The sequence below is a fragment of the Astatotilapia calliptera genome, chromosome 7, assembly GCF_900246225.1.
Source record: "Astatotilapia calliptera chromosome 7, fAstCal1.2, whole genome shotgun sequence".
Classification (NCBI taxonomy): domain Eukaryota; kingdom Metazoa; phylum Chordata; class Actinopteri; order Cichliformes; family Cichlidae; genus Astatotilapia; species Astatotilapia calliptera.
The window spans coordinates 67,408,399-67,423,290 of NC_039308.1; the positions used below are offsets into that span (position 1 = coordinate 67,408,399).

General features: G+C 41.5%; 1 protein-coding gene across 2 annotated transcripts; it reads left to right on the plus strand.

Moving 5' to 3' along the window:
• Positions 1-292: 292 nt before the first annotated feature.
• phaf1 (phagosome assembly factor 1) lies at positions 293-11,221 on the plus strand. 2 transcript variants are annotated; one of them, XM_026176794.1, is made up of 16 exons: positions 293-1,566; positions 1,683-1,765; positions 2,941-3,024; positions 3,118-3,161; positions 3,505-3,584; positions 3,694-3,788; positions 4,530-4,627; positions 4,795-4,907; positions 5,726-5,859; positions 6,080-6,163; positions 7,296-7,378; positions 7,473-7,516; positions 7,622-7,665; positions 8,046-8,104; positions 8,210-8,282; positions 8,643-11,221. In XM_026176794.1, exons 1-16 carry the CDS (start codon positions 1,503-1,505, stop codon positions 8,736-8,738), a joined length of 1,278 nt encoding a protein of 425 aa, XP_026032579.1. In that variant the 5' UTR covers positions 293-1,502; the 3' UTR covers positions 8,739-11,221. The 2 variants fall into 2 exon arrangements, with proteins under 2 accessions (XP_026032579.1, XP_026032580.1); XM_026176795.1 differs by having other exon boundaries at positions 294-1,566; positions 4,563-4,627.
• The last annotated feature ends 3,671 nt before the right edge of the window (positions 11,222-14,892 follow it).

Sequence of the window (14,892 nt, forward strand, 5' to 3'; positions counted from 1 at the left end):
CAGTTTCTGGATGATCCCCACAGAAAGTACAATTAGTATTAATGTCCCTTTTAAATTTTACCATGAAGTGACTGGCTGGATAACATTTATGTAGAATTTTAAATGAGACTTCTTTCACCTTATTTACAATCAAGTATTTATGGGGGACCATCCAGACTGTCTTCCACTTGATATCTGGAACATATCGGTTTCAATAAGATATTATATATGGGAGAGAGACGATATCTTCTTGGAAGCAGGAGAGAACTTAAAACGTCTCTAGCTGTCACCTGACCATGACGTCATGACGTCGACCTCGAATGTGCGCCGAAGACAGGAAGTTGAATTATCAGCTGATCCTACTGGCTGTTGTTGATGCCTGAAGTTGCTGTTGTTTGGACGCCGTGTCGCTCTTATCAGGTCCTGACATTGAAGACACGTTAAAGCGCAGAAACGGACACGGTGGGCATTTACCGGCCGGCGAGCTTATGAGTGACACGGAAAGCGTTTCCGCGCGAGTACTTGGGAATTTGCGCACGAGCGACGAAGAGCTAGCGCTCGAGCTTAAAGCTTCGCTGAAACGAAAAAAGAAAAACAGCAGAGACAGCCGACGGCTCGGCGTGCTGTCTTTTGTTTATGTCGTGTCAGTTTGAACCGTGATATTCATCATTTCTGTCTTGACTTTGAGAGTCTTTTACGTTATTTATATTTATACTTGATTGAAAATAAGCCAACAGGGCAGCTAGCTCGTCCGCTAATGTTAGCTCGTAGCGCGAAGAAAAACAGTCTTGTTGACAAGATTTGATGCTTTCGTAACCGCCCAACTGTGACAGATGATAAACATAACGGGCGGAAACAGCTGAGTTTGAAAGCGCTATTTTCGTGCCTCCGTATTAGTTTGTTGTGTTTTAACCTGTCTGCCACTGGATCCGGTGCTCTGTTAGGAAACACGGCACCACAGAAGTTCATGTTTAGTTACTGAATCGAAGCCTGTTGGAGACATTTGTGGCTGTCGGACAAGTTTCTGATTAAACTCAGTGGATTAGTTTTTTAATCCTCATCGATTTATTTAAAAACACACAAACAAGCAGTCAGCTAGTTGACAGCTGGCCTTGTGCGTTTTAGGTTTGCTAAACGTTGCGTAATTTATGTTCAAGCTGGCAGCCAATGTTGGACAACTTGTTAAATTCCAAGTTAAAACTTGTGCGTTTTAGGAAAGTTTGTGTGCTTTGTATGTGATTTTAAGGCCCGTTTACTTTCTCTTCTTTGGTACCATTTTAATGTCAAGGACGTATGACATGAGATAAAAAAAAAGGACACGTTTACAGTAACGCGCAGACTGAGTGGCTGTTCTGATTCTCATGAATTTGATAGCTTTGGAAAAATAATAAGAGTTATGATTTAAAGTAGCCGTCGGAAATCCTGTGGGAAAGTACTGTGTTCAGCAGCGAGAGAGAGAGAGGGTCCCTCACAGGATCCCATCGTGTCTTGAGGTGAGGTGAGCTGCCCCCCACTACTTGCCAATGCTGGATCTGGAAGTGGTGCCTGAGAGATCACTAGGAAATGAGCAATGGGAATTCGCCTTAGGTGAGCATTAAACATCTTCGGTGAATTGAAAAGATACTTTTCAACTACCTTACATATGCACTTGTTTAGACTCAATAACAAATTGTGTGTCTTGCGTTCACTGTGTGGGTGTTCAGGGATGCCATTTTCCCAGGCCATCTCTATCCTTCAGAAACACTGCCGCATCATCAAAAATGTCCAGGTGCTATACAGTGAACAGGTAAGACGCACAAATATCTGTTGTTTAAAAATATAAACTTGTGCTTGCTCACAATCCACAAACAGTCATAATCAGGTTGCAGAAGAGTTCTAGGCAGCAATTCGAGTTGTTCAGGCGTTCCCGTGCAGTTGAAGTAAATCAAATTGGTTTCTAATTATTTTTCACTGAAATTACTGTAGACCACTGTAACACAGATAAAGCCATATTTATAAGTTTATCAGTTGATGATAAACAAATGCTTAACAATCTGTTTGTTGAATAAAATGTCGAAACTTTGTTGTCAGTAGGTCGTTTGTTCACCATAGTGCTGAAAAGTTCAAATTTCTATCTGCTATTGTCTTTGTCACGATAGTACGAGAAGCTTGTTTCTCCCATTTATTTAAAAAAAAAAAAAACACCCCCAAGCTCTTAATCACCACAAATTGTAATCTGTTGCAAAATGTAAATATATATATTCATTTTGCAACAGATTACAATTTGTGGTGACTAAGTAGTTGCTCAGAGCTTGGGGATGTTGCACTTTCGATTGCAAAGCACAGGTTGCCTGACGGGGGGCATCCTTTCTGCAAACATTTACAGTTGGACTGACTGCAGTCACTCTCAGAGACTGTTGGAACAGATAATTGCTGTCTAATTTATAAATGCAGACAGATTGCTCACGTTGCCATCAGTCTGAATCTTTGTCAGTGAGCACAAACTGACTTGACAGATTGACTCAACTGGCTGCCAGCTTGTTGTATTATGGTGATATTCCTGTAGAACGGGAAGGTTGCTGAGTGGAAGTGCAATAACGAATTAAAATTAAAAGAAAAATAACTGAGGTGAGATAAGTTTATTTTTACCTCTTAAACCTTGTCAATATCTGTTTTAACTCTGAGGACATGCTGTGCAGGTGAAAAAATGTGATAAACCACAATGACAATAATATTGTATCGTGGGATGTCTGATAATTCCCACCTCTGTTATCTTATATATTGTTAATGTTTTGTTTTCACTCATCTGCACAAATCTTCTAATAATCACCCAGTATTAACTTTTTAAAATCATGTCAAAAATAAATCGAGGTGGTTGTTTCTCAGGTTTCAATGAATTCAAGGTCCGTTTGCCTGTGCGTGACAGCATCTGCTCCTGCCTCTTAATGTTAATTTATCGGTTTTAACTCCCTGCCTCTGTAGACACCACTCAGCCATGACCTCATACTGAACTTGACTCAGGATGGGATTAAACTGCTGTTTGATGCCACAAATCAGAGACTCAAGGTAAGAATTTAAGATAATTAGCAGAGCTCCAACAGTCTCCTCCAAACACTCTTGGCATCCGTGCGCTGATGTTTCTGACTTTCTGCGTGATAGGTGATTGAAGTGTATGACCTGAGCAAAGTCAAGTTGAAATACTGGTAAGTAAAAACGTAAATCTATTAAATAGCAGCTGATGTAGCTGCTTTGAGAGTCATGTTAGCTTCTCAGCGACATTTAATGGCATAAATCCTGGATTGTTCTGCATACACGGCACGCCTGGTTCTCTTTATATTAACACGAACACCACTTTCAACTTTAAGTCACAGGTAGGCTTACAGCTTACTTGAGTCTGCCTGCATTAATGTGTTTCTTATTCAACGTTATCTGTTGACAAGCATAATCCATTTCCCATCTTTGCCATTAACTCTTGAAATAATGCAGCACAGGCGCTTTGTTAATGGGTTTAATACTGACACCGTGTATGTATGGATTGTGTTTCAGTGGAGTCCATTTCAACTCTCAGACCATTGCCCCCACGATAGAGCAAATAGACCAGTCATTTGGCGCTACACACCCTGGAGGTACTTTCTAAAGGACCAGCACACTTGGAATGTTTTCACTTACAACTAATTTGGGGTTTTGGTTGTTACCCTGTATAAAATGCTCTCCTCTTCACGTGTCTCTCCCTAGTTTACAATGCTGCAGAGCAGTTGTTCCATCTCAACTTCCGGGGACTGTCCTTCTCTTTTCAACTGGACTCATGGAATGAAGCTCCAAAATATGAGGTGAGAGCGTTTTAGTCCATTTGCCTGTGAGCCAATTAAAGAAGAGCTGAGTGCTCGCTATTTCCAGTCCCAGGACAGCCAGGCCAGCCTTGGGATTTGAGTGGTTTCCAGTCATGTAGACACTCAAAGGTCAAGCTGTATTTTTTGCCTTGTCACAGATTTACATGAAACCAAATCGGTGTGTGTCTTGGATTCTGACAGTGTTTTTGTCTTTCAGTGGATTTTGTCATGAAGTTTGAGGCACACAATGACAAAATTCATGTATTTTCTAAATTAACCCGTGGTAGTCTTAGTGTATAAGAAGACTTTATTCTTCTTACTGCAGATTAATGACTTTTTAAATGGGTAGTGGGTACGAGATGTGGCTGTTTTTAATTAAAATCAAATGTCATCCCACGGGAAGGACTCCTGCAGTGATAGCTGCATAAGAATAAGTCAGAAGTGCTGAGTCACAGTGAGTCTCGATTTGATGTTGGACCAGATTACGCCGAAGATCCAAGACGAATGAAAGTACAAAGAACAGTGTCATCAATCAGTGAAAACACTGGTGCTTTCTTTTTTTTGAAAGCAGTGTTTAGTCAGTGCTTCATGAGACATTTCACTCCCTTGATCACATGTTGTCACTCCTCTGTACTGTCACAGCTCTGTTTTTTAGTCTTCTGAATGTGTTTATTCATGTGGACGCAGAGACCTTTAGTATCTACCAGTCCTGTACTACTTCCAGCTGTTTTGCCTTGGCAGCCTAACTTTGCCATGGGTTTGGCCTCCCTGCAGATTCCACATGGGGCAATGGTCAAGAGGATGCACATCTACACTGGCAACAACCTGCAGGAAACAAGGTACGTAATAATGGCAATGCTGCCAGAGGAAACGGTTACTTTTAGTCCTTACTTCACATATTGATATGAGTTTGTTTCAACTGTTTTAAATGTTGGAAATCAATCACAGAGACGGCAAGAACAAAAAGTTACAGAAAAAATAGCTAAACTTATTTCACTGTTCTCAGAGCTCCTGCAATGCCGTTGGCTTGTTTCCTCGGTAATATTTATGCAGAGTGTGTGGATGTCCTGAGGGATCGGGCGGGCCCTCTGGGACTCAGGCTCCGCCTTCTCACTGCAGGTAACACACAGCTCAGTACCGTGTGTGTGTGTGTGTGTGTGTGTGTGTGTGTGTGTGTGTGTCTTGAAGGCTGCAAGTGATTATTTGTAAGTTTGACACCTTTGTTTTCCCCATAATGTTAACCCTTTCACGCATAGTGGTCACTACAGTGGACAGCTATTCAAAGGCTGTTTTCTTGTATTTGTATCAGTGTTGATGGTGTTGCACATAAACCATACCTGCCACCCACTGGTCGTTTAATGTTACTATAGATGGATGACTTGTTTCATGCATGAATTATCACAACCTCAATCTGGATTTTTTCTTATTCATCTTTTCTTGCATAAAAATGAATAAAAATACTTAAGAAAAAAATCCTGATTGAGGTTGTGATAATTCATGCATGACAGGGTTAATATGGGACTACATAAATGAGCACATATACACAGTAATACCAATTTTTACTGTTGTTATTAACAGTGGTGTGAACTTGAGCTTCTTTTCTTTTTAATGTCAAAAATCACTTTTAATGTCACATCACATGTGCAGGTACACTGGTACAGCACATCAGAATGAAATTCTTGTGTGCGAGCTTCACAAGCAACAGAGGTGTGCAAAATACAATAACATAAGAAGTAGGCAAAATATGAGAATGGAAATCTGTGAATTATAAGAAAAAATAAATGTACAAATAAAAAAATAAAAAATAAATATATATACACACACACACACACACACACACACACACACACACACACACACACACACACACACACACACATACATAGGTCAGCAGTGCAGTGACGTGGAGCTTTACTGACTTGTTGTCTAAACTGCAGGTTGTGGTCTCGGTGTGATGACTGATAGTAAAGTCAAGTCCCTAGAGAGGAGCATCTACTTTGGAGATTCCTGTCAGGATGTGCTCGGTGCTCTGGGCTCCCCACATAAAGTTTTCTACAAATCTGAGGACAAGGTAGCAATTCAGTTTAACTCCATCTTTGCTTCTTGTGTTATTGCTATTATGTTAAGTCTGTAAAGTGGTGTTTAACCTGTTGGATGTCATCCATTTATCAAACCTGCTCTCTTGTCATATTTTCACCATCTTAAGAAGTTGTATTAAATATTATTTGTATTAATTTAATTAAAGACAAAAAGTCAGAAGACTATTTTCCCAAATTCTTTTTGTGTTTCAGATGAAGATCCACTCTCCGTCACCACATAAGCAGGTCCCATCTAAATGTAACGACTACTTCTTCAACTATTTTACCCTGGGAGTGGTACGTAAGCGAAGCCGTGCTTGTGTGTGTAAATCTTGGTGTCAGTGTCTGTGCCGAGTTATTTTTAAGAGCTTTGTCTGCCTCTGAGCTGTGTTTGAGTTTTCGTTTCCTTTTAATGGGGACTCAATGTTGTCTGAAAGTACTGTATGCGTCATTCAGAACCATTGGACGTCATACTGGAGCGCCCATATCAGCAGCACCTCCCCCTCCTTTCATATTTATGTAAGTCAGAGCCACGCCAAAAAGAAAAGTCCAGCTGCAACCGTTGGTCAAATCTAGCAGTGTACAGTTATAATGGTCGTAGTGTATGTACCCCATCTCCTCCTCATTGGGTGGGCCAATCTTACTGAAACCTTGGATGAACATTGTCACACCTACAGTGATTATTAGTCTGTTTCTCAGAACGATTTGTAATGAATCCCATTTTTACCATCACCTGCAAATGTGATGTTACATTCACTCTTTACGCTTGTTTCACGTGTCACATTCGACACACATCATCATCGTGTAACTTAAAGGTCACCAAAATTTGTATCTGCGATGATTTTGTTGACTCACCACTAAATACGTAATGAAGAACCAGCAGGAGCCTGGCTAGTATATTCAGTGACCGTGGTATGCTAAAAGTCAACGCATCCCCCGTGACCCCCCGTTAGGATAAGTCCCTGCGGCCGGGCGGCGTGGACGCCCAGAACCTGCGAGCGAGGCAACGCCGATGAGTTTGAATATTGTTGACCTTGACCACTCCTACCTGCTCGCTGTGAATTAATGGGACATTTACCTGCACTGCAGCTTGTTTCTACAATGGATGAGATGCAGGCTAAAACCGTGATAGGCGCTCAGTCTAACACAGCTTTAACTCAGTCATGTCAAGATTCATGTCTTTGGACTGTGAGAAAACTCCTGGTCCAAAGACATGAAGGTTGAAGTTTGTGCAATAATAAAAAACAAAAACTGCAGTTTGCAACCTGCAACCATCTTGTGATGCAAACCACATGCACCTGCATAAATCACTGCATGCAGAGGTGTAGTTCTACTTTTCTTGATTTGCTCACATCTACTGTTTGCAGTAGATGGGTGTCTACTGCAAACACTAAAGTAACCTCAATGACTGTATTTTCGTATTTTTCAGGATATTCTGTTTGACTCGACAACTCACCTGGTTAAGAAGTTTGTTCTCCATACCAACTACCCTGGACATTACAACTTTAATATGTGATTATCCTTCTTATAATATAAACCAAATGTTTATTATATTTTTACACTTGTTTTTGTTGTTGCACTTATTGTAATCTCTCTGTCATCACAGATATCATCGATGTGACTTTAAGATTCCACTTGTCATCAAAAAAGGTAAAAGTTATTCAGTCGACAGCAATAACTCCATAATCATGCTTTAATGTCTAGTACTTGACTCTCCTCTGTTCTAATGTCTGTTCATTTATGTCGGCGCTTTAGAGGGAGCAGACTCTGAGGACTGCATCTTAACTACATACAGCAAGGTCAGTTCTGGAACTGTTCAATTTAGCCACAGGGTGGCGCTGTGGTAGGCAGTAGAAATCTAACAGGACTTGTAGTTTTCGGTTCGATGTTCTGACTCTGCACCTTTAGCGGATTACAAGGTTGTGACTTTGCATCACTGACATAGGCTTACAAATTTGGTGACTGATCATAAGATGCTTTCTGTTGCACCACAGATCCATTAACAAATCAACAGTCCTGTGATATGAAACATTCATAACTGAATATCTTAGTCCTTTCTGCCGCTGGAAATGGCGTTGAGTCAGGTGTGACATAAACAGCTGTCAGCAGTCGAGAAACAGACCGACTCCTGGAAATGTGTTTGTTATAATTGTCTGTTAACCTTTTGACTCTTCCTCAGTGGGATCAAATCCAAGAACTGCTCGGCCATCCAATGGAAAAACCTGTAGTGCTGCACAGGTAACATATAGTCTACATATATGCATTTAATATAGACAACACAGCTGTTTCAGACACCACCCACATATGTGACATCAAGTCTTGTGACCTTGTTTGCGTTTACAGGTCTTCATCGGCCAATAACACAAATCCTTTCGGCTCTACGTTCTGCTTCGGACTGCAGAGGATGATCTTTGAGGTCAGCACATTTTATGATTCAGCTGGGATTACAACATAAAACTATATGGCAGCATGCATTTTATCTGAACCACCTGGCTACATGGATTGTTCCATTTAGAGCACATGTGTTACGTAAAATGCTGCACAAGACTGACACGTTCAGCAGTGTTATTATAGCAAAGCTGCTGAACCCGTTTAAAGCTGACAGGAATGTGAATTATTCTCTCTGAAAGGACATTTGTAGAGATTTGCTCGCAAAAGTATTAGAAATGCAAAGGTGATCAAGAAACAGCTCAACCCCTAATCTTTGAAATATGTGTTGTAGTTTCGAGCCCGTGTGTTTCAGGAGTCCTCACTGTCTTGTGTTCCTCCTCCCCAGGTGATGCAGAATAACCACATAGCATCGGTAACCCTCTACGGTGCTCCACGCACGACCAGTCACGCCCGACCCGAGTCCAGCAGTAGTTCCCACTAAACAAGTAACCGCAACCACATCCCGTTTTGGCCTGTCGTGAATCCAGTACTTCTACTGACTGACTTTCTAATCCAGAGCCAGATTCTTAACCAAGCAGACCTAACCGAACAAAGTTACTCTTACCCAGCTCAGATGCTAACAGAGAAACAACTAAAATCAGACACGGCATTTACCAACTCTTCCTGTTGGATACTAAGACTCATTCTTCCAATCCGGCACACCCACCTAGCACAGCTAAACCAACTCTGTCTATCCCGGGACATCCGAGATCCAGTCACACAGTCTCTGTGCTGGAGCATGGAGCGTTTTATCTTGGTTAGTCCAACGGTCCCAGTGGTGCTGCGTTGTGGTAGAGCTCGACTGTTTCCTTTCCATCCTTAAATTGCTTTCACCCCGGACCACAGGGGGAAAAAGCTTGTGCAGACTCTAAGCTGGCGCCAGTTTATTTATCAGCAGCCTCCGTACCGCTGTGGTGGGACAGTTGGCGTTTGAATTCATCTGCTGCAAATCTCAAGTTGTTTAACATCAGTGTAATAATATCGCAGCTGGAAGCTGCTGTGGCCAGAGTCTGGAAACAAAGTGTATCACGTCAAACAACCAGCAAACCAGTACCGCCAGTCTTCCTGCCTCAGCTTCAGAACGGCATCCAAACTACAAAAAAACCAAACCAGTTCAGTCCAACCGAGAGCCATCAGGGCCAAAGTGCAGTGAAAGCTGCAGAGGACTTGAACCAAAAACACCAGAATCCCAATTTTGTCACACAAGAGAAGAAGCGCTCGCTCTCAGGGTTCGGACGGAGACGTCCTCCTGAACATAACCCGCTTGATGTCCCGCCCAGTTGAACCAGATGTGACCAGAAAGAAAATCCTCCCTGTTGTCTCCTTATTCTTCCTTCAACTTTGCTCCGCGGCGCCCGCCAACACACACAGACACACACACAGGCAAACAAAGCACACTCAACAGCACGGCTGCTGTTACGTCTCCCTGCACGGACACGGTGACAGAAATGAGCATCTGCATGTGGTGTGAGGCTAATTTTTAAAAATGACGTTTGAATTTATGTTATTTTAAGCTTGCACAAACACACACAGCATCCTTTCATTACTAAACTCATGTATTCCTGATACATGAAAGCTGGTTTTATCCGTTTTATCGTGAAGCAGACTGACATGCAGGAATGACACGTGAATCTTTGCATGGACTCTTGTGCAGCGAGAGGAGACTTACTACAAGCACAAACTGACAGCCCGTTTTCTCTGATTGGTTGCATCTTCTTGCATGTTGTGAGGGGTGTAGAGTCGCCACAGAGTTTCTTCATTTTACCGCGGCCGCCCTTTTCACTCGTTCGCCTCGAGACCATTTCCATCGTGTACTGTTTTAAATCCGTCCGTACATTTGCACTAATACTCACCTTTTTACTTGACTGTTTGATTGATCTTCAGATATGGATATTTTTTTTTCGTACATTGGATGAGAGTGTGTGTGTGTCCTGTATACATATGGAAAGAAAGAAGAGGCCCTTACGTGGTGCTCAGTGTTCGCAGTGCCGTCCTCTTTGTCGCTCCATCTTCTGCTCCTCCTTCACGTCACTGACACATGGCACAGTCTGCATTTGTTTCCTTGTTGAATTGCCAAACTGCGATAGCCAAAGAGGTTTCAGGATGTTGTTATTTGATGTGCTGACATTATCACTGTGTTACTGTCTGAACATTTCATACAGAGAGAGTCGGGCGTTGGCCGTCTCTGTTCTTTTGGATCTTTTTGTGTCTGACTTGCACATGTTCGTCGTTGCTGTAGTAAAACCTCAGCTCCTGGTTTCTCTGACGGCTGACGGTAATTATACGACACGAAGAGCTGACTCTGAAAGCGCTCAGTCCATCTGTCGTCTGGATTCGGTTCCACAGATTCACAGTAGTGTGTGTATGCTGAGAAGTGTCAGAGTGGTCACTGTTGTCACTGAGCTGTCATTCAAAGATCCGCCACCATTTCTCTGGGTTTAGTTCATTTGAACCTATTTTGGAAACGGGGAGAGAAAACCAGTCATTCCTCCATCGTGTGACGTGCAGCTTTGCATCAAACTCCCATTTTATAAATTTACATTATTTTTACTTCCAAGCAGATTAATAAACTGTGTATTAATTTTAATACACATTTTCTTGTCTTGTTCTTCAGTACAAACAATTCCTTTAATTTTCTCTCTGTTGCTGAATTTGTGATCAGTGACTCAATCGGTTAGCATCCCTGTCTGTTAGCCTGTGACCAGCATTAGCCAACAAGTACAAACCTGTGCTAACTCTACTTTAATAAGCAAAAAACAAACAAAAAGACCAATACTGCGATGTTTTCATTAGAAGGAAACTAATTAATTTTACCTGTCTATGTTCCTAATTCCTTATAATTCCTAAGCATTTGCTATTTTTATGTATTCAGGCCTTTATGCGTAATGTTGTTGTATGAATGCTGTATATAAATGCGTGCTCTTATTCTGGTGTCTTCTTATTTACAGTGTTAGTGGCTTGGCACCTCAACATTTCTGCATTGATTTTTATTAGAGTTAAGCTCAGGTGGAGTCACCTGCTCACAGCTCATTATTGTTTTTATTCTAGACCACTCAGTATTCATATTTTTGCATGTGCAATGCTAACACTGCAAGTATGCTGACATGTCAGCAGTTAGTAAAGCCCTGCTTAAACTGCTTGTTCACAGTTGGCCTGGAAGAGAGCTCTGTCTTTAATCCAGTGGACAAAAATGGATTTTTAGTCTGGCTTTGGTGTGCTGCGAGATTTAACATCTGCATCCTGAAAGTTGATGCTGTTCATCTGGACGTTTTCAGTGGGAGAAACGTTTCGTCATCATCAGGTGACCTCTTCAGTCTCAGCTGACTGCAGGTTTCCAACCTTATAAACATCTGCACAATGACAGAAACTAGCACCACCGAATGAACAATGGGCTGGGAGGCCAGTTTATGATCATTAATATGCAAACTGTTATGATCATTGATCAAAGCCCATGAGTCCCATTCACAGAGAGTTGAGGACTGGCTGCAATCACAGCATTGTGAGATGGTTACAGATGCATCTACATCTACTTGTTTACAAAGAAAAATATCAGTTTTCCAAGCTTTCCTGTAGCCAGATGAGCATGGCGTTCCATTACTCGTTTTCCAAAACTGGGACACCACAAGCTACAGTAATATTTTAAAATTTAAATCCAAAAAACACCTATTTTCTTATTGGACTCCCAGGGTCAGATATTTAAGAGCGACGGCTGTCCGCTTTGTCTCTGATGAAATTGGAAAGACTGTTCCCTACTCTCCTCCCGTTTGTCCACAGCTTCAGTCAAATAGGGGAAAGGTGTAACTCTAGTGAATGCTATATACCATTTGCTACCACTTGCTTTTGTGTAAGCAAATATAAATGTAAAAAAGAAGATACAACACTGTTGGATATCGTGCCTCATCTCCCACCGAGCCTGTCTTTGACTTCTTTCTCTATCGACCCTGTAAAAAGGAATCTCCTTGTATATAAAATCGAATGCATTTGAGCTGCAGCGTTGTACAGTATGTATGTGTGTCACTGAGCTCCAGCAACAAGGTAACATGGTATTATGGCTGACTCGTTTTACATTTACCTGCACAGTTTGGCAGGCTGGGTTTCCCCAAAATGAGGAATGTGCTAGTTAGTTATTTTTGTTTGAGTTTCTTGTACTGGCTTCCATTTCTGTTGGGGGTGTGGAGGGTGGGGTCTCATGTGTGTTCATAACCACCCGAAACACCCAGATCAGTGTTAACATGGTGTGGAATACATGAGTGTAGCAAATGCAGGTCCAGAAAATCAGGCCTTAGTTCTCCACGAGTGACAGAAACTGAAAAAACCTGTAGATTTCAGATACAAATCAACATCTGAAGCAAAACGTCTCCTCCCTCCAAGCTCTGCTGTAACTGTTTGTCTTTATCCTTTTTTTCTTGTTTTAAACACAGTAATGTGAGAATCTGAGACCCGCATTACATCAGTCAGCCACAGCACTGCCTAATTTTGTCTCGTTGAGCCGAATGTGACCCCTCACGGCATGAAGCACCTCTGAGGGTGTCCCGTTGTTCCTCCAGAGAAAGGGGAATTTGCCTGTGGCCCCAGTTTTGGTAAACCCAGCCCAGTTTCGTGCACGGTCATTGCTGTGATGAAGCATTGTCACTCAGAGATGGAGAGGGGAGCTGTAAGGTGCTGGGTAGGTGATCTCACCCTAACTCAGGTGGACATATCACATCCTGGTTTTTCCAAAGTTTTTAGGGAAGAAAAACAAGAGAAACTTTGATCTGTGTGGCTTTTAAGTTACACCTTTTTTTTTTTTTCTTGCTTTTTACAAATGTTTATTTTACTGAATGGGCAGATGTGTGATTATCAAACTGAGATTGTTGTAATTTATAATTGTCATCTTCAGTGTAATGATAATCTCATCTTAATGCTTTGTATCGTCTGTCCTTGGTATCATTTGTTCTGTTGCCCCCCCCCTCTTTACTCCCTGCTGTGTGTGTGTGTGTGTGTGTGTGTGTGTGTGTGTGTGGGTGGGTGGGTGGGTGGGTGGGTGGGTGGGTGTGTGGGTGGCCCATTTCTGGAAATGGAGCTGGTATACTTAATTAAACATGTAAAATTCATGGCAATGTGGCATTTTATATTTTGAATACTATAACTTTGTGTATGAAGAAACCGGTAGATTAACAAAGCATGTCCACAGGAAAAAAGGCAATAACGTAGCGAGTTACCGAGAAGGACTGCAAGCTTCGCTCTGGCACTTTGATGCTGTTTCGCGATGATGAGATGCGCCGTCTCCTAAGACTCCAACGCACCGTTTGGACTTGAATGAAAGTGAATGTTCACTGCTGACTGACATCAAAGTTCATTTTCTGTTTGTGCAACCAGGATATGAAAAAAAAAATAAAAAAAATATGGATGTGGAAAATAGCAAGAGGTTTTTTACTTTTTTTTTCTCCCCAAGTTTAAACTCAAAGATGGATTACGAATAAGAATTTTGTCCTCTTCATTGCACATGACACATCATTCAAAAGTTTGTGTGTCCCACAGAAAACCAGTTGGCCAGTGGAAGTCCTAATTTAAATTCCTGTCTTCTTTTATCCGTCTGTATAGATGGATAGAGATATTAGAAAATGCTAAATTCATCACTCATCCTCGGTATGCCATTTATAAATACAGATATATTTTTATAACTATGTTTGATTGTTACTAGTAGTGATGTGGTAGCAGTGATATCTGTACATGCTGTGACAGATGGATAAACATATCTGTGTTTATAAAAGACGTACTAGTCATGAGATGATGAATTAAACACTCACTAACACCATACTAATGCTTAATAATGTACCATTATGAAGTGCTGCTGATGACTGAAATAAAACCTTTGAAGAAGGTTGAAAATAATGAAAATAATTCTAGGAGTCTCGGCATTTCCAAGAGAGCGGGATTTATCGCTGTGATGGCCCGATGACTCGCACACCAGGTTTGGAACTTGAACTCAGCCTGTATTCATGCATTTTCACCCGTATTGGATCTCCCCTACAAACCCCTTTCAGGTGAGCTGTCTATCCTTTATCCATTTCTTTATTATCAGGTGTGTTTCCAGAACCACTAAAAACTGCTGTAATTAAACCTATACTGAAAAAGGACAATCTTGACAAGACACAAATGAACAACTACAGGCCGATCTCAAATCTCCCATTTTTAAGTAAGATCATTGAAAAAGCAGTTTCTCAACAGCTCAGTTACTTCTTAAAACAGAATAATTGCTACGATGCCTTCCAGTCAGGTTTTAGACAGAACCACAGCACTGAAACCGTTCTGACAAAAGTGTTTAATGACATATGTCTGAATACAGACAGTGGAAAAATGTCAGTCCTAGTTTTACTGGATCTCAGTGCAGCATTTGATACAGTTGACCACAACATATTACTCAAACGACTGGAGAACTGGGCAGGTCTTTCAGGAACTGTACTAAACTGGTTCAAAACATACTTAGAAAACAGGAAATACTTTGTATCAATAGGTAACTTCACATCTGAGCAGACAAGTATCACATGTGGAGTTCCCCAAGGTTCCATCTTGGGACCCCTTCTGTTTAACATCTACATGCTCCCACTGGCACA

Coding starts and splice junctions, on each gene's coding strand:
- phaf1 (XM_026176794.1), top strand. CDS start 1,503: ATGCTGGATCTGGAAGTGGTGCCTGAGAGATCACTAGGAAATGAGCAA. Junction 4,628..4,794: donor AACAACCTGCAGGAAACAAG/GTACGTAATAAT, acceptor CACTGTTCTCAG/AGCTCCTGCAATGCCGTTGG. Junction 6,164..7,295: donor ACTATTTTACCCTGGGAGTG/GTACGTAAGCGA, acceptor CGTATTTTTCAG/GATATTCTGTTTGACTCGAC.